The sequence below is a fragment of the Urocampus carinirostris genome, chromosome 14, assembly GCF_059441175.1.
Source record: "Urocampus carinirostris isolate Australia breed hairy pipefish chromosome 14, RoL_Ucar_1.0, whole genome shotgun sequence".
NCBI lineage: Eukaryota > Metazoa > Chordata > Actinopteri > Syngnathiformes > Syngnathidae > Urocampus > Urocampus carinirostris.
In genome coordinates this window covers 28253105-28272893 of record NC_142362.1, presented here as the reverse complement: position 1 = coordinate 28272893, position 19789 = coordinate 28253105, and the positions used below count along the sequence as shown (strand labels likewise).

Here is a 19789-nt window from a genome sequence, read left to right as displayed (position 1 = left end):
AACTAAATACATTTATTTGTTTTCTCTTAAACCACAATTTAATTGTATTGTACACAACTTTTATAAAACGGTTTATTGTTTAGTAGACACTCAAAAAAAGGAGCGAAGACAGAAATTATTTTGGCTTGCATGGTGAACAAAAGAAGCCTGTTCCACAAAAAAACCTTCAAGATGAAAATACAAATAAAAGGGTGCTCTCTGAGCCTTTTCTTTCTATTAAATCTCCTAATTTACAAAAAGAAAATCAGCCTAGAGGGGTGTGGAAATAAAAGAACAGTGGCATGATTGGTCGATAGTCAGAATGACGTAAACAGTGCGTAATAGTCAAAACAATTAAAACCCTTTTTGCAATTCTTTTCAGGTGTCCAGTAGTAAAACAAACAGGATAAAAACAAATCTGAACACAGATAAATGATGTATCCATCAGTCCCTCCATTTTATATCCCAGAAAAAATAAACAATTAGCTGCTTTTATTGACCAAAAAACTAGTAACCTTAAAAAAGGCCGTTTTGTACAAAACAACCCACAAATTTTGGTTAATGCTAAGAACAACCCACCTAAAATTGGTACATTTTGTCCTAAACACTCAGAAATGTTGTTTGTTCCTGAGAACCTAAAAATGTGTGTGTGTTATATTGTACTAAAAAAAACAAACAAAAAATCATGTCATTTAGTTTTAAAATCTTCGAAAACATGAAGTATTTTAATCACAACCCCCCAAAAAACTTCATTATTACAACTTAAGTTGGATAGATTCAAATAATATTGTTATTTACCAACAAAAAAAAAATGAGTGATTGGGTTGTACTGTACAAAAGATCCTCCCAAAAACAGAAGGTTAAATTGTATAAAGGAGTTTTTAAAAGTTGCGTTGTTTCGTACAAAACAATCCAGAAATTAGCCTCAAATTGATCCAATTAGTAAACCCATATTGAGTTTTTTTTTTAAAGAAGTATCTGGATTTCGGTTACCATTAAAACGAGAGTAGGAGCGAAGAATAGGTGAGGGAACATCTTTAGAACTCGGTTGGGGTTAAAATTGGTAACAACGGTTCAGAGAACAGAGAGAGAAAATGTGCAAATCTGTTCATCAGAAAGTCATTCTGCTTCAATGGAGGACGAAGTGATAAAGAATGGAATGGGAGGAGCCAGGACGAACAAACACAATAGACGATTTCTCTCAGCGGCTTTTAAAGATAAGACTTCCAATCGGGCACGTCAAGTGAGGCCAACGTTTCCACATTTCATTACAATGGAAAGCCATCATATTCTGCATAAAGCGTTCCCACTTAGGATACTAATCCGGCATGAGTTGCTAAAATGCAAAATAACCTAGCTGTGAAAGAAAGAAAATGGCATCTGCATGGGAAGTCTGAAGAAGCCAAGACTCTTTTGACACATTTTGACAGAGAGCATCTTGGTATTCCATCCATCCATGAGCTGCACCGCTTATCCTCAGTAGGGTCACGGGGTAATGGAGGCCATTCCAGCTATCTTCGGGCAGTGGGCAGGGGACACCCTGAACTGGTTGCCAGCCAGTCACAGCATCTTGGTATTGATTCTCAAAGAGCATTCTTGAAGCTCAGTTGACATTTTGAGAGGGAAAAAATGTTGGGTTGCAGTGAAAATCTGATGTGAAAAGAAATGAATCTGTCATGATTACTCATTACACTCACCTGTGCCCGCTTGTTTGGCGCTAGCTGCTACTGGTTACCTGATTGGTTTCCCCCTCCTATTTAAGCTCAGTGCTTTCACTCGCCCTTTGTCAGTCCGTCAGCGAACATCTGTTTACACAAGGCAAGCATTTTTGACTCTGACTCCCGTCAGTCCTGTTTTGTCATCGTTGTCCACTCGTCCATTCTTGATTTCCCCGTTTGTCTCCAGCTACGACCCGTTTTTTGAAACCGACCACGTTCTGATCTCCCGTCCCGGCTAACGACCCGTTTTTCCCGTCCAACCAAGCGACGATTTCCCACTCCGGAAGATCCACTTCCGCATTCAGAACACGCTGCAATCACGTGAGCGGCTTGCTTTCCTTGTCCAGCGAGCACCGAATTGCTAGCGCTGATTTTCCACTATATCTCAATAAACATGTGTGTAACGTTACGCATCTGGGTCCTCCTTCTGTTCTGGTCTGGACAGAGTCATTATATTTTAATAATGAAGGTTTTTTTATGGATTTAAGAGAAAAAACAACTAATAATATTCATCGACTGATCCCCATCGATAAAAGAGTACCCTGGCCGGCAAGTTTATTCTATACTAAAATATAAAGCAGTCAATTTAGAATTGGTTTATTTGGTACAATAGTATGGGACTTATTTTTTCCTATTGGGAGAGATGCTCAAAGTACCTATAATCAGTATGGAATTCAGTTGGCGGCTGTATCACCCTTTAGTGGACCAATCTAAATAATATTATGTTATTGACATCGTAGTTTAGCAAGCTAGCACAGGGGCTGAGTGGTTAGCGCGTCTGTGGCACAGTTCTGAGGTCATGGGATCAAACCTTTCTGTGTGGGGTTTGCATGTTCTCCCCATGCTTACGTGGGTTTTCTCGGGCAATCCTGTTTCCCCCCGCATTCCAAAGACATGCATGTCAGGTTAATTGTTAAGTCCATGTTGTCCCTAGGTGTGAATGAGCGGGTGACTTGTCTGTCTCTGTGTGCCCTGCGACTGGCTGGCAACCAGTTCAGGGTGTCTTCTGCCCACTGCTGGCATGGGTTCCAGCACCCCCGCGACCCTACTGAAGATAAGCGGTGAAGATAATGGATGGATGGATGGATGGATTTTAGCTGAACAAACAGTTGGAGGAATTTGTTCTGGGATGCTTAAATAACTGATGCTTCTAAGGTTCACACAACAGCAGAATGCAATACTGTACTCACTATAGATACCAAAGAAATGATCGATGCTTCTATCTTGCTTACTTTTAGACTTGTACATGAATACAAAATAATTAAATGTAAATTAAAATACTGTAACTTACTAAGAGCAAAAACATAAAAAAGTCCACATAGAACTTAAGTTTTGTGATTACCAAAAGGAGTTTTCTCAAATGTACTAAAGAAACAATGTTTTGTGTCAAGAAAACAAAAATCAGAAGAACGGTTTGGGGGAGTAATAATGTTTGAGTCATGTTAAACTTGATAAAGCCTTACAGTGAACGGTAGTAGCTAGAAAAAAAAACCACAACATTCAGTTAGCATTAAGCTAACCACAGCCTTATGGCTAACAGTTAGGAAAAACAAACAGCATTCACTTGGAATAAAGCTAACAGTTGGTACCATTTATGTTGGTTTTATGTTGTCTTGTACAAAAACAAAAGTATACTTCTTCCTTAAAGTTACACATAGGAGTTGTAACCAGTTGCACTCTAAAGTCCAGAATTTTCGGTATGTACGGCAATGGCCATTTGAGAAACAGTTAGCAATGGCAATGACTGGTGAAGGGTCTAGGACTCCTCTCAATCGATTCCATGGCAATCACATTAGCTATTATCTAGGGAAATAATTCCTAATTGAATAGCTGTCTAAATGAATAACTAATGGACAGAAGCGCAAATTCTGTCTCCTGGACCGGCAAAGGGTGTTCATCATACACTGCCGGTAAACCAGTCCGGGTCAAGAGTCAACTTGTTAACCTCTACCAGGCTGCAGGGCGGCTGGCCAACACAAACTCATTTGTATCTGTCCTGGCCTATCATTCTGGCGCAGGCACGTGACTAATGCCTCAGCGTCTGCAAGCCACTTGTCATAATTCCCCTGCCGCCATCTGCGCCTCCCGGGCTGTCGGCCGCTTTGTGTAGCCGTGAAAGCATTGCTATTACTTTTGTGGCGGCATCGTAACTCTCCAGGGAGTTGAGGCATTTTTAAACTGATACTCTCAGGGAAAACAACATGAGTTACACCTGCTCAATCTCATCCAAGGGAATTTAAGGACACTTGAGAGAAATCCCCCTAAATACATTTTAAAGTGTCCTTAAAAAGTTTAAAGCTACAAATTGTTTCAGTTAATTATGGGTTAGGGGTGGGCGGTACCAAAGATTTTGCTCTTGATCCGATCCAAGTAAATAAAGTGGAGTGTGCTCAATACCAATCCTAACTATGTTCCTATTAATGCTATGGTACTATTGCTCTGGTACACTTACAACATGGGCCAGTGTCCTAGTACTACTTATTTATCCTAGATTTTCTCCTATTTTTCTCTTTTAAGCAATTTGTTACTTGTTTATACTAGAGTGCCACATCTAATCTACAACTAGGTTGGTAACAATGACGATAAAGACTACTCTAACTCCTATTAGCTGGGTTTGTATGGGAGCTTAAAATCCTTGAAAATGCTTGAATTTTAATGTTGTGTTTTAAAGATTGATAGGTGCTTGAACTTTGGGTGAAATGCTTGCAAATGCTTGAAATTGTTGCCTTGTTTCTCAACAATTCCACTAAATAATGAAGCTGACACTGCATTTCGATGGCTTTGCTGCCATTGCATTTCTTCCTCCTTCATGATTAATGGCAGTTGGCATACGTTTGTATGGCATTGTCCTAAGAAGTGTCATCCACAGGGCACTATGAAATGTGCATTAGTGCAAGGATTACGGAACAGTTAACTTATTATAGGCCGTGCAAAAAAATTAAGGTAGCATTTCCCAGTAGAAAATTGAACTTTCTGCAACTGAAAATGTAAGCTACATATTACTGTAATTTTACCCAACACCTGTATGGGGAGAGATTGTCTCAAAAGTATTTACACACGTATAGTGCAAGTCTGAAAATATATTCACGATTTACTGTAGATCTAAAAAGCGTATGTCTTGCACAGTCAATCACAGATATTTTTGTGGCTGTGCAAAATACACAGGATTTATTTTTTAAATGGTACTGGAGAAATTGGGAAATTGGCTTTGAATTTCCTTAAAAATTGCCTGAATATAGCTATGAAATTACATGTACGAACCCTGTATTTGCTAGGTCCAATTGACTAGTGATCGATCACTATCATTCTTGGGACTTATATTGGGCAAAACAAGGAAAAAACAAAACAAAATCACAATAAAATGAGATGTGGTCCCTCTCAAACATAATTGGGAGGGCAACGATTGAACAGGAAGAAGAGGACAGCTATACATTATTGCCATGGACTTTTAAGAAGTGCAATTAGCGCTGTTTTTTGTTCTTCATAGCTTTATTTTTCCAGGGCAAAGAACATCCTGTGACCAACTGAAAACTGGTTTACAATCCACTTTTAGGTCCCGACCCATAAGTTGAGAAACACTATATTAAGCCGAATGTACAAAAGCTACTGAAGTAGTTCTAAGTTTGATTAGTGTTCAATTTGGTGGTGCATTAATTCGAACAAAAGCTAGCAATTTAAAGAACAATGGAGAAGAAAGTGGACATCATTTAACATAATTTATAGTAAACTATAATAGCTCTGCGCAATTAGAAGATCACTCGTGTTGAGACGCAAAACCATTTTGGGGGGCATTTTCCTTTTTAGAAGAATCATTGGCAAATGAGTATGGAAACCACAAAGAGTAAGAATAATTCCAGATGGCAATTAAAATCCTAAACTAGGGGTAAAAACTGCCCAAATGGGTTGGGTTAGTGGGTCATTTTCACATCTGGGTTAACCTACCTGACGTCTTGTAAAATATGGTATTGATATTCAGTGTGCTTCTGTTCAAATAGAGTGGAATGTCTTTCTTGGAAAAAATGCTGAGTCAACAAAAACAAAAGTGCTCAAGTGCTGAGTTAACTTGTTGTGTGAATTTTTTCACATCTAGGGCAACCTACCTGACAGCCTGTGAAAGATGATGGTCTTTTGAAACTCCTACCCACTTTTTTGGATGGACAGACACACAAAGAGACATCTGAACAGAAAAACCGCCAAACAGACAAACCTATATGCAAACATACTCATGCTGTATTCCAGAAAAATGGGATGTCAAGTTTTCCAACCTCCGATCAAGAGAAAAGATATGTACCCCGACTTCTCGACTAGGGCCTCCCACTTGTAGTGTCATTCCAATGATACTTCCCTTGTCAGAGGTTGCAAAACCAGACCTCTTACTTTTCTTGAAACACTTTGAGGGCGTATCAAGTACCATCCGAGTGAGATAATTCAGATGTCCCAATACTCTGGGTTGCAGTTTCAGATCCCAAACAAAAACATGTCCTTCTTGTCAATTTTAAACATTTCAGGTAAATGTTGAATTATCCTTCTATTTAGATTTTTTAACTTACCTTTCACGGGGGTTACATCATTCCTTTAAAAATCATCGCTTTCTGATGATAAAGTGAGGCTGTTATAATTCCTTCATTAGTTAATATCTCTTGCCTCAAAAACAGTTTGTCTGGAAATGCACAATATAATTTTTTTTCACACGGGTCATGTCTCTGATGTATGGATCAATTAGGACTTTAGCTTTGTGATGGTTTTGAACCCTTCCCCTGGGGGGCTATGCTCATAAATCTCCTTGCCACTGCACACCTACGTCATTAGAATTCTATTAGCGCTCATAACCAATAAGGGTGCTCACTTAAGGCACAGCACCCCTCACCGTTATCAGACCTGGTCCAGTGACAATCATTTCCACCACTTGTCTTTTATGGGATAGTCAAACGATCGACTCATGCGCTTGTGTTTGACGGTGTCTTTTATTTTTAGTGCTTCAAGTTGAAAAACCCACGAGCACATTTTGCATCATCCGCTGACATCATATGATTGAAATGGATTGCATCCATGAAAAGCAAACTAGCAGCACCGCATTTTGAGTCACAAATTGTGATGCCCTACTAAAAACTACCACATAATTCTATTTCTTGAATAAAAGCAACACATTTTGATTTTGTCGGTCACCACACCTAATTTAATCCCATAATCCTTGTTTTTAGGATTACAACAGTTGAATTTGAATGAAACAGGTCAAATACAGTATATTCAACGATGCTGGTAGTGGTGTAAAAGGTAAATGATTAATGTCATCTGAGTTACTACTCGAATTTTGGATTAGAAATTCTTAAAGTCATAATCCTTTCAGTAACTACCAGACAATATCGGTTGATAGTTTTTCCACCACTTTAAAGGAACAGTGTATTATTTAGTCCTGTTTTCATGGTAAAACAAACTTTATTAAAGCGTGTTTTAAAGGTGGGTTGTGTCGTTTGAAGTGTCCTTAAAAAGACGAATCACGGTTCACGGATCCCACAGCCGCTAGGGTTGTAGGGGCACCATTTCCTGTGGTGTGTTTTGGGCAACTACAGCCTGAAAGCGCCCATCCCTCTCCAGGCTAGTATTTTGGGTAGGGGTCTGCACATGTAGATAGTATTGTTTTACCATGGATACCTGTCAAGAAGCCTCCTGATTTAAATCAGATACAGCCTCTTGGTCATCTGGTCGTTGTTATTTTTCGGTATACAAAGCGTTGTGCCACTCTTTAGAGATGAGCCATACCTCAGTATTGACAGACAGCGGCATGTGATGATACTGATACAGGGGAAAACAATTTTGTTCGGATATAATGAGTATCAAATGACTATCACATTGTACAATAAACATCGCATCACTGGATTTCATATTTTTGTTTAAAAACAAACTTTTGGGGACAAACTTATGTACTTTGCTTTGTGACGAATTAAAGGCTCTTTGCATTTTGTATCATTTTTGTATCTATAGCAAATTATTTATGCATTTAAATGAATAAATTCACATCTCACAAATCCCTTAACCCCTACAATAACTCTCGATTAGCGGTATAACACTGATACCTTACGCACGTTATGAAGAATTACAAAGGAGAAAGGACAGAGTTGTGCTACTATTTCTGCAGAAGATCGAAATAAATTCCACTGAATAACGTAATATTTTTTCCATTAAGTATTTGTTAACAATGTCCATTCTCAGTTCAAAGAGCTTTAATAATTTTTTTACACTATTTCATCTTACTTTTAACAACGCTGTTCCTGTACGCGCCACATATTAGGAAAAAGGAAAGCGGGCTGGGGGTGGGAAGGGTTGTCCACAGTGAGTTCATGCTTGTCCCCGCGTTTATTGTTAGTGGAGCATGAAAATGGTAATAACAAGTACATGCCTGATTCAACTACAGTCCAAACACTAACCCAGTCCCTCAAAATGATGATAAAAATAAGAGTTTAATCAAGCGCGTCTAAAAAATGCACGTGCTTAAAGAATGAGCTGACTATGAACTACATGAACTATCTGAAAAATATGCACTATGAATTTGTGACTTTTGTTGGTTTGGTTAAAGTTCCTTTTGCTGAGGAAAAATGTTCACAATCTTGAGTGTCCTAAATGGACAGTGTGTATTATTTGACCAGTTGATGTCAATGTATGGTCTAAAGCAAGCAAAAACAAGTATTTAAAGGAATAGGGAAAAATACAGACTGGTAACTCAAAGGGACCAAAACACACCATCTTTCTTCTCATCTTATTTTTTGCCGAGCCTTTACAAGGATTTTGGGTATCTGCAGCAACAAGATGGTGGGCAATTATGTCAGCTCCCTTTAAATGAGGATAATGGTATGTAAAATAAATGCACAATTTTTGACATACGAGAATTTAAAAAACGCATGTTTCATGATAATTTGTGTATTTTTGCTTATTATTTAAATCAATAATGTCTTGTTTTAATCAATCACATTTTATTCCGAGTAGGAGGTGTTAAATATTAGACACAGTCCCTGTAAAACTCAGAAGTTAAACATTTACATTTATTCCTGACTAATATTTGTACAATTTTTGGTATTTTGGAAGAGTTGATTGGGTGACGTTCTATTGTAACGTGTTGTTATGGAATTTCTTTAAAAAAAAGACTTGACCCCTTCATATGTTCTCTATTTCCGGAAGGCCGGTGTGAACGTTCGGCTGCAGGACGTGGATGGCAACGTTCCTTTCGACTACGCCCCTGAGGGAACTGAGAGTAGATATATTCTGCAAAAACATCTGGAAGAAAACGGTACGAACATCCAATTCACACGTTTGAGAGTTCAAAACAGGCAAAATGTGAAAATCGCAGAAAAACAAAGCCGTACACCAGGAGAAGGAAAACTTTTAGAGTCACAACATCTGAAAAAAGAAATTAAAGAAAATAGAATACAAAAAAGTAGAACAGAAACGACATAAACTAAAAACGTCTGATGGGCCCTTTGTGGCTCCCTGGCCGTAGTTTGCCCACTCCTGCCTTACACACATTTATCATGTAGGAAAAAACAGGCCCATAAAGGTTACACACTAAGTCAGAACCGTAAAAATATATATTTATAGACTGTTCCAAATCGCACGCGTTTTTAGCGTAAAAAGCATGAGCAAACCCTTTTATTGGTGATCATGATTAGCATCTAAAAGACTTTAGTGTAGTCTGTTTTTTTTGTATTACATACTATATTCTCTTAGGGCCTAATGTGGTTAGACACATGTACAGCATGTAATGATGCTCTGGATGGCTGCTCTTGAAGTTGCATGTGACTGGACCACAAACCCTTCAAGGGTTAGGTGCAGTGCACAAACGCACACAAAAACACGCGCACAACAGTCGGTCTATGCAATGAGTCCTGACCATTAACTGTAATTTATGCCTACTTCACTCAGCTTTTGTCAGCCAAGCCTTGAAGTGATCACATCCCTCCTACAGGCTGCAAGATTCCCCTCCCCCGTCTCTCAAACCCACTGCCCCCAAGCCTAACACTAATCACACCACTTTAACCATCATGCAACATATTGCATGCTGGGTCTCCGTTGCTATGGAAACATTGTTAAGTTGCTGTTTTACCCCACATGTGTCGGGTAAAACTGCCCATGTCCAGTAGGTTTTGTCTTAGATGTATTTATTATCTCTTAAGGCAGTGGTTCTAAACTGGCCTGACTTCAAGACCCACCAATGCACCCAAATTACAAACCCAAATCAAGAACAAATTCTGACTTCTCAAATATATTGAATGAAAATATTGTGCAGTTTGAACTAGACATAGTTTGATTTATTCACATATTTTAAAAATCTAAACAAAATGACCATCAAATGGAAAACAAATTCATTGTCTTAATACATATTTATGGTAGATAATGCCAAATGTTAAAAGTATGGGTTGTTCAGAAAAAAAGACCAAAGGTAATCACTCATAACATGATTTCTGACTCTTTCTGTCGGGATTACTGATGCTGTTCAGCTGTGCCCGCTCTTTTGGCGCCAACTGCCGCAGGTTCTGATTGGCTCCCTGTCATTATTTGAACTCAGTCCTGTCAATCTACTGTTGTCAGTCCGTCTGCGAACCTCAGTGTATACTAGGCAAGCTTTTTTCGACCCTGACTCCCACCTGTCTCCGGCTACGACCCGTTTTGATTCTGACCATGTCTGCTCTCCCGTCCCTACTTAAGACGCATTTTTGATCCCGACCAAGTTTGCTCTCCCGTCCCGGCTTACGACCCGTTTCTGACACGACCACGTTTTTGCTCTCCTGTCCTGGCTATCGACCTGTTTTCCAGTCCTTGACAACCCTATCGCTCGCTACAGAAGTTCCACTTCCATGTTCGGATCACAAACTGAGTACGAGAGCGACTTGCTTCCCGCGCCGGATCGTGGGCGCAGCCCTTTCTCTTTCCTCCAATAAAACTTGTGAAAAACGTAACGCAATTGGGTCCTGTTTCCGTTCTGGTCTTGACACTTTCATGGCCAAAATCACAAAAACATTCTACACAACATTCAAGCAAAACTACTTGGCCTACTAAATTTGAGAATATATACTCTACTGCCTTCTAGCAGCCAAGGTGAGCATTCGGTTTGCATTTCTTTAAAATCATAATTACCAAAAGAATCGCTTCTTTTTTGTGACATACTCAAAAATGCATGGCCAGCCAGATTGGATCAGCCAGTGGGCTGGATCCAGCCCGCGGGCTGTATGTTTGATAGCTTTGACGTAAACATTAGCCAGAGTCCTGACTTGGTATGTGAATTTGTGGTTACTCAATATCGTGTCAATCTTAGAACTGTTATCAATGATCCTTTAGTGTAAATCAATGTGCTCCCTTCATGTCAGCGATGCGGTCATATTTTCAACACGTGAATGCAATACAAAATTATCAAGTCAAAATGATCCACGAAAAACAGAAAATGCAAAAACTGTAAGTCTTTTCAATTCTCGATACTACTAAATACAATTTATTTAAACTCTTTCATTTACCAATGACAGGTGTGGATGTGTCTTCACTGCATGCCATGAGGACAGAGAGGCCAAACGCCATGCTGTCTGACATCAGGCAGCTTGTTGCCTCAGGGGCAGACCTCAATCAGCCCAATGACGAAGGGGTCACCTTGGTATTTCTTTTTTGTGCGTGGAGTCTTTTTAAATGTTTTGGACGTGGCTCATGAAATTTCTGCACCTCTCAAAAGCTGCACATAGCATGCGCCAGCGGCTTTTGTGATGCAGTGACTGCACTACTGGAGAGCGGTGCTGATCCGCATCCTGTGGCCCACAACTTTTGGACACCTCTACATCTGGCTGCTAAATATGGACAGGTAAAATAAAACACAAAGTACAGCAATCCCTTGTTTTTCGGGATGGTTGTGCTCCAAAACGCGCCCGCAATGGTCAAAATGTGCGGAATAGAAACCATTATCTTTTTATGAAATACTAGTGATGGCAGAATGAAGCCCCATAAGTCATGTTTTTTGTATAGCCCTTAATCACAAGAAGTCGCAAAGGGCTTCACAGACTACAGGCTACTCTGTTATGCCGGAAAAAGACACTCAGGCGCAAAGGGACAACATCAATATCGAGCATAGTAATTGCAGTTTGCTTTCTACATCTTGAAAAACAGTAGGACATGTACATTTCAGTTTCACAGACAAAATCAAGCAGCTGGCTCTTGGGATCACTTGTAGACCAGCATTTTCTGAGCGAAGGTTAATGAAACGTAAAGATATGAGGTGGCAAGTCCATGCAAAATTATGTATATTACCAACGGAACTTTAAAATAGCATCTTAAACTAACAGCAATCCAGTACAGGTCAGCCAAAATCAAATATTCTTGTCTTTGTTAAAAGTCTAGTTGCAGTATTTTGTGTTTGCTGGATGCTTTTTATTTTAGAATTCGGGAAACCTGAGAGTAGTACATTACAGTAATCGAGCATGTCCCCACACACACGACATCAAAGGCAAAATACTGGTACTGGTGTTTAACGGCTTGTTAGGCAAAGCAAATGTACCAGCTCTGACCTGAGGCGTGGCGCTCTGACAAGCCAGAAAAGACACTGAAAGGGTCAGCATTGTTATCAAGTATAGTAACAGCGAATTTTTCTTTAAAGCAGTGAAGCGCTGCAGGGAAATGCTTCACACATACGTAGGGGCTTCAAGATGATTCAATTCCTCTACTATGTGGACAGATTAGGGTTGTGGGGGTGTGCTGTAGCCATCTCTGGGCAGTTGGCAGAGGACACCCTGAAGTGGTTGCCAGCCAGTCGTAGGGGACACAGAGACAGACATTCTCTCGTTCACACCTAGTTACAATTTCAATTAGCCAATTAACCTGACATGCATGTTTTTGAAATGTGGGTGGAAACCAGAGTACCCAGTGGAAAGCAATGAAGGCACGGGGAGAACATGCTAACTCTGGACGGGGAGGCTGCAGTAGCTGGAATTCCAGTGCGTCAGCGGCACAGTTCTGAAGTCATGGGAATCCAGTTACCATCCTTCCATGATACAGCGAAGGGTTACTGTAATATTAAACTTAGAATTTTGTTTTTGCTTTCTTCCTTTGCAAGCTCTATTGATTCAGTGCCAATGGAGCGAAAAACGGTGATTTATCTTTCCTGCGACAAAGTGGCCCGTAGCCACTCTGTAGACTTACTGATAAACTGCTCCTTCTGCCCCCATTGATCGTCAATCGCATTGCTTATAGATGGAGCATCGCAATTTAGATTAGCTCCGTAGTGGTCTCTCCGAGGAGGAGACATTTTTTTTTACAAAGTCGCTACAGAACGCAGATTTTGATCTGACACTATGAAGTAGAATAATTACATTAGAGTACTGCACACATCAGGAGTTTATATAATTACATTCCTGAGCTTTAGGCTTGCGTGCTGACAAAGAGAATATATGCATATTTAGAATCGCTCCCAAGTTTTGCGTCATCTTGCTGGAGAGCTCATTTTTGTCCTTCTCATTACGGACGTCAAGATTGTTGAGATTGCTAAAAGGTATATTGGTATATTTTCTCGAATCGAATAAATGTACTCCCTCTACAAGCACCAGACAGGAGACCAGCAGCAGCATTTTGGATAGACCCTAGCTGGTTAAGGAAGGTCTTAAAACGACACAATCCTATTGTCATTTTCTGAACCATTCATGGACGTAGTTGCACAGAGCTTGAAATTGTGACCAATTCACTCACAAACACTGCCACAATAACGTGGTCTTAAAGTACGAATTACGTCTTTGGTGAGTTTTTAATGCGGTATTTGAAAGTCAAGAGTACTTAGCTGGCATTTCTATTAATGAGAGCTAGACAGAGGGAGAGCGAGTGAGAGGATCTCAGTTTAATCCACCTCTGTCTTTAAATATGAGTGGCTTGCTATTTCCTGGTTTGCCTAATGGGACATGGCCAAGCGCATAAAGTCACTGTCACGGACGCCAATTTTCATCAAAAATGAACCGCTTCCTTATTAAAAAGACAGTCTGTAATATTAAGTGCCTCCTAATTGAACAAAAAAACCTTCATTCATTAAAAAAATCCATTTATTATTTAGGGCTTCTTGCTCCTCCTGCCCAGCGAGCACCGGATCGCTGTTGTTTTTTCCTATCGCCATGACTTCCCTGACCCCTCCATAAAGCATTGTGTTAAACATTACGCATTTGAGTCCACTGCTTGCACTGCTCGTGACACAATGTTCCCATGCATATTCTTGGATCGGATCGGCATTGAAATTCCCATTATCGCTCACTCCTACAATGCATTGCTGTTGACTTCATCAAACATGTATTTGTAGATTTTTGGTATAGGTACACAGTCCATTTAGCGCATTTAGAGGACTTATTTTTTAAGATTTTAGCAATGAGTCAGTCGATGGAAGGCTATCTATCCCATCAAACAGTTCCTCAGTAACACAGACAGCCAAGTGTAACCGGAGCTGCAGCATAAAACCCAAAGACCTCCTGTGCAATGTTGCATACACTTCACACACTCACCCTTTAAGAAGACGTACGACCCTATTACCGCGGCTAATTAAGCTCCGCTCTCCTGCTATAGAGATAAGCGGGAGCGCCGCGGTGACCCCTTCAGGCAAGAGTTTTTAAATACTTACAGGATGTGAGGGGATTAAAAATGCCTTTTAATGAAATGTTTTAGCATCAGTCTCTGCTGGATGTGGGGTTATTTATTTGATTTCCAGATGAAGGCACATTTAAGTCACCTGGAAAACGGAAGCCGTGGCTTTAATTTTAAAGGCGACTTCTTTTCTTTCTGTCTTTTTCTTTCTTATAATTAATATCGTTGTTGCCTCTGAAAAGGGGGTCAACGGGTGCTATTTTCATTTTCGCGTGGGTTCTATAGAAGGTTGACGTCTCAATCTGCCGGTGACGTCTGAAGTCGGTATTTATAGACTGCTAGCAGAGTTGACCATGTGAGGCTCATGAAGGATTGTTTCTGGTCAGCTGCTATGACGAGCGTGCTGAGTCACATTTGACTTTTTCGACTCATTAGCCCATACATATTTTCTCAGACGTTTTCAGAAAAATGAAGCTGAGAATAGATGCCCTCTTTGTTGGATTTCACACTTGGTGGGTGGACAGTCTTTCCAGGAACTTGTTTGCATACAAGTCATTAACTCATTCCAAGCCGTAACATATACATACAGTGGCTTGCGAAACTATTTTGCGCCCTTGAACTTTGTGACATTTTGCCACATTTCAGACTTCAAACATAAAGATATAAAACATTAAGTTGGACACAATCATGAAATGGAACATACTTTATTGGATATTTTAAACTTTTTTTAACCAATAAAAAACAAAAAAGTGGGTGTGCAAAATTATTCAGCCCCATTTAGTTAATGCTCTGTACGCCACCTTTAGCTGCGATTACAGCTGGAAGTTGCTTGGGGTATGTCCTTATCAGTTTTACACATCAAGAAACTGATATTTTTGCCCATTCCTCCTTGCAAAACAGCTCGAGCTCAGTGAGGTCGGATGGAACGTGTTTGTGAACAGCGGTTTTCAGTTATTTCCACAGAGTCTCAATTGGATTGACGTCTGGACTTCGCCATTCTAACACCCTGATATGTTTTTTGGTGAACCATTCCATTGTAGCTTTTGCTTCATGTTTTGGATCATTGTCTTTTTGGAAGACAAATCTCCGTCCCAGTCTCAGTTCTTTTGCGGACTCCAGGTTTTCTTCCAGAATGGTCCTGTATTTGGCTCCATCCATCTTCCATCAATTTTAACCATCCTCCCTGTCCCTGCTCAAGAAAAGCAGGCCCAAACCATGATGCTGCCACCACCGTGTTTGACTGTGGGGATGGTGTGTTGAGAGTGATGAGCTGTGCTGCTTTTACGCCTTGTATGAACTGAAAGTTAAGGTAGATGGCCCGATCCTGGTAGATTTGCAGTGGTCTGATACCCCTTCTATTTCTATATTATTGCTTGCACACTGCTCCTTGGGATTTTTGAAGTTTGGGAAATCTTTTTGTATCAAAATCCAGCTTTGAACATCTCCACAACAGTATCCCGGACTTGCCTTGTGTGTTCCTCGTGTTTCATCATGATCTCTGCGCTTTAAACAAGCCTCTGAGACTATCATAGTGCAGGTGCATTCTTACAGAGACTTGATTACACACAGGTGGATTCCATTTATTGTTGTTAGTCATTTAGATCAACATTGAATCATTCAGAGATCCTCACTGAACTTCTGGACTGAGTTTATGCACTCAAAGTAAAGGGGCTGAATACTGTTGCACACCCACTTTTTGTTTATTTATTTGTTAAAAAAAAAGTTAAAATATCTAATAAAGTGCGTTCCACTTCATGATTGTGTCCCACTTATTGTTGATTCTTCACAAGAAATTACACTTATATATCTTTATGTTTGAAATCTGAAATGTTGCAAAAGGTCAAACAGTTCAAGGGGGCCAAATAGTTTCGCAAGCCACTGTATGCATTCAGAAGCATTGTCCCTATGTGTCAAAAGACAAAAATACATTTATTAAAAGCTATTTTCCAATATCGCATTCGCTCGGGCAATCACAGTGGTGACCGGGTGCTCATAACCGTTCTTGCAAAGTTCATCTATCAGTTCAGTGTTCTTGCAAAATGTTATTTTTCAAACAAAGTGTTCTTGTGTTTATGGAAAGCATCATTTCAATATTTGAAGTACAGTTCAAATAACAGATTTCTTCTTTTAATTTTACTAGAAAAATTGGAAATTTGGCTTTAAATGTCTTTCAAAAGTGCTTGAATTTGACTATGACAAAGGTGTACCAACCCTGAGTAGAAAGCACAACACAATCATTAGACCAGTTCTCCCTGTGGCACTGACATACATTCAATCCCCAGTCTATTACATTTTTATTAACCAGTCACTACTACAGTCAGCGTTGAAGTATATCTCTTTCAACAAACGGGTTCGGAGGTCCATCGGTGTCACACCAGCACTAAATAAAATACAGCTTTTTTCCAGAGGTGCACATAAAGACTGTAACACGCATACAAAAAAGATATAAACCAAAGCGATAGTGACAGATGAAAATAGATTGCAGTTCAGGGGTAACAGTCACTGTCACATCATTGTGTGCACAAAGGAGGACAGTTGGGGTGGGGGTCTCTTCTGGTTTGACATGTGATGGCTCATTATGACATGTGCGTCATAGAAGTGTCATGTGTCAAATATGGTGCTGCGATTTTTATAGAGGACTAGTCCTGATAGGAGAAGAGAGCGAAAGATAAAGGGAGAGGATACAAAGAGAGAGACTAAGACTTACCCAAAGGGTGGGACAAAGACCGAGAAAGAGAGAAAAGGAAGAGAAAAATAAAAGTTGGATTAAAAAAGACAGAAAATTGAGGGAGAAAGAGGAAAACAAATAAGAAAGAGACAAAGTGATAAGGAGAGATAGAATTGTCAATATCAGAACAGACACAGGACCCAATTGCGTTACGTTTCTCACAAGTTATATTAAAGGAAAGAGGAAGGGCTGCGCCCACGATCCGGCGTTCACTAGGCGCTGGAAGCAAGTCGCTCTCGTACTAGGATTGTGATCCGAACACGGAAGTGGATCTTCCAGAGCGAGCGATGGCGGCATCAAGGACGGAAAAACAGATCGATAGCCAGGGCAGGGGAGCAAAAACGTGTTCGGGGTCAGAAACGGGTCGTAAGCCGGGACGGGAGAGCAGACGTGGTCGGGGTCAAAAACAGGTTGTAGGTCGGGACGGGAGAGCAGACGTGGTCGGGATCAAAATCGGGTCGTTAGTCGGGACGGGAGAGCAGACGTGGTCAGGATCAAAGGCGGGTCCTAATCGGAGACAGACGGGAGCAAAAACGTGACAGGTGGGAGTCAGGGTCGAAAAAGGCTTGCCTAGTATATACTGAGGTTCGCAGATGGACTGACAACAGGAACCAGATAGGAGTAGGTTTAAATAGGGACAGGGAACCAATCAGAGTCCGAGGCAGTTGCTGCCAAAGGAGCGGGCACAGGTGACTCACATTGGTAATCGTGACATGAATGACAAAGTGAGAGAGATAAAAAAGAGAGATATCATAAAAAGGGAAGTAAAATACAGAGAAGAGTGAGAGAAAAAATAGAAAGAGAGATAAAGAGATACACAAAGGAAGAGACAAATACAGAGGGATAAAAAGAGACAGAAACAGTAGGGTGAGAGAGAAAAACAGAAAAAGAAAGAAACAGGACAAAGCGAGAGGGAAAAACAGAGGGATGGAGGCACATAAAGTGAGAGAGAGAAAATATAGAGAACCTGAAAAAGAAAGAAGCAAAATAGAAAGGAAGAATGAGAATGAATGAAAAATTATGAAGGGCCACAGGCCGTAGTTTAACCACCCCAACTGTAAAATGTTCCCCGCGTGTGCATTTCAGAACAAGGAAAAAATGTGTTCATAAATGCTTCAGGCCGCTTCATACGGAAATATGTTCACTCGTTTATTCAAGCTCGCAGTTTGAAATGTTAGATTTGTTGCGCTTTTACCACAAGATGTGTTACGCTTTAAGTAAGATTTCACTTCATCCCTTGCAGACGAGCATTGTTAGTCGACTCCTGAGGCATGGAGCCAACCCCACGCTGCTCAACTGCAACCAAGACAAGCCCTCAGGTAAAACACACAAACATGCACAATCTCCAACGCGCCAGAAGCGTTTTTTAGTCTTTATATCAAACAGACAACGCAAAGAACAGGACTCCTTAAAATTAATGACTGAAATTGATGATTAAAGTATAGCAACTCATTAATTCATTTATTTGGCGTGTCGCGTGATTTGAGAACCACCGAGCACATTAAATCAATGCAAATAAGTGACCATTGGATTTTTTTGTGACGTTGGGGGTTGTAGTACCACTTTGGTCTGGCGGAGGCGCTATTTATAAAAACACTATCTTATATTCAGACTATTTTAATAGGAAATGAAAGTGCTGCAGTAAAACAGTGAAAAAAATAATGAACTAAATAGATTTAAAATAATCTCGATTACATGATTATTTCAACACAAGGCAGATTATAAACCATATTATATATCATTTTCAGGTTGGGAATGTTTATCACATTAAATTATTTAACCAAGTCAAGTTGCCATGTTTATCTGTATAGCCCTTAATCACAAGAAGAACTCTCAAGGTGAAGAAGTCTCAAATGGCTGCACAAACCACATGCTACTGCAAAGTACAGACTATTATTATACCACCTGATCTAAAACCTACATGAGGGTAAGAAAAAAACTCAAAAACATCAGCAAGAGGAAAATTAAGAAACCATCAGAAAGGACTACACAGGAGGTAATCAAAAGTGTTTTGATATTTTTTGTGTGAATAACGGCGGCGCAGTGGTTAGCGCATATGCGGCACAGTTCATGTCTTGGGAATCTCCTGTGTGGGTTCAAATCCAGCTCCAGACTTCCTGTGCGGAGTTTGTATGTTCCGGTTTCCTCCCACATTCCAAAAACAAGCATTTCAGGTCCAAATTATCCCTAGGTGTGAATGAGCGAGTGGGTAGTCTGTCCCCCGTGTGCCCTGCGATTGGCTGGCCACCATCCCCTGATGATTGCTGGGATGGGCTTGTCCGCGAGGACAAGCGGTGTAGCTAATGAGATGAGATGAGATGAGAAAAAATATTACACATACGTAGAATGAAATTCATGGGATGGGTGCCACCAGGCTGTACTTGCCTAAGACCCCACCTCAGGAAATGGTTCGGCTACAACCTTACTGGTTAGGGGATCCAACTAACCGACCAATCAACTATAATAAGTCAAAATGTAATATTGAATAGGGTGATAGGAAAACATTGTCTTATACTGTATATATAGCAAGTGCATAGCATTCTATATTTCAATTTGGATTATTATTTGACAAAAATTTGTAATTTTTAAAAGTTTGACATTATATAGTATCCTGTTGTTTTGTTCACAAAACCTCAATATTTGAATACATTCGATTCATTGATTCATTGAAATAGTAATCGACCAATTCATGGATTATTAGAAGATTGGTTGGTTGCAGCCCTAGCAAGAATCCTCTTAATGATATGTTGACATGTGTCTTTATTGACTTGTAAAATACTTA

The 19789-nt window shown here is 40.1% G+C and overlaps 1 protein-coding gene across 4 annotated transcripts in view; it reads left to right on the top strand.

Moving 5' to 3' along the window:
* myo16 (myosin XVI) overlaps nt 1–19789 on the top strand; it is a 208090-nt gene that overhangs the window by 68824 nt on the left and 119477 nt on the right. For all 4 annotated transcript variants that reach the window (XR_015852658.1, XM_088352519.1, XM_088352518.1 and 1 more), the window contains exons 5-8: nt 8871–8979; nt 11207–11331; nt 11407–11532; nt 18251–18326. Coding sequence is in view for 3 of the 4 variants with exons in the window: in XM_088352519.1 (XP_088208645.1) it covers nt 8871–8979; nt 11207–11331; nt 11407–11532; nt 18251–18326 (436 nt within the window). In the remaining variant the exon portion in view is untranslated. The remainder of the gene's footprint in view (nt 1–8870; nt 8980–11206; nt 11332–11406; nt 11533–18250; nt 18327–19789) is intronic.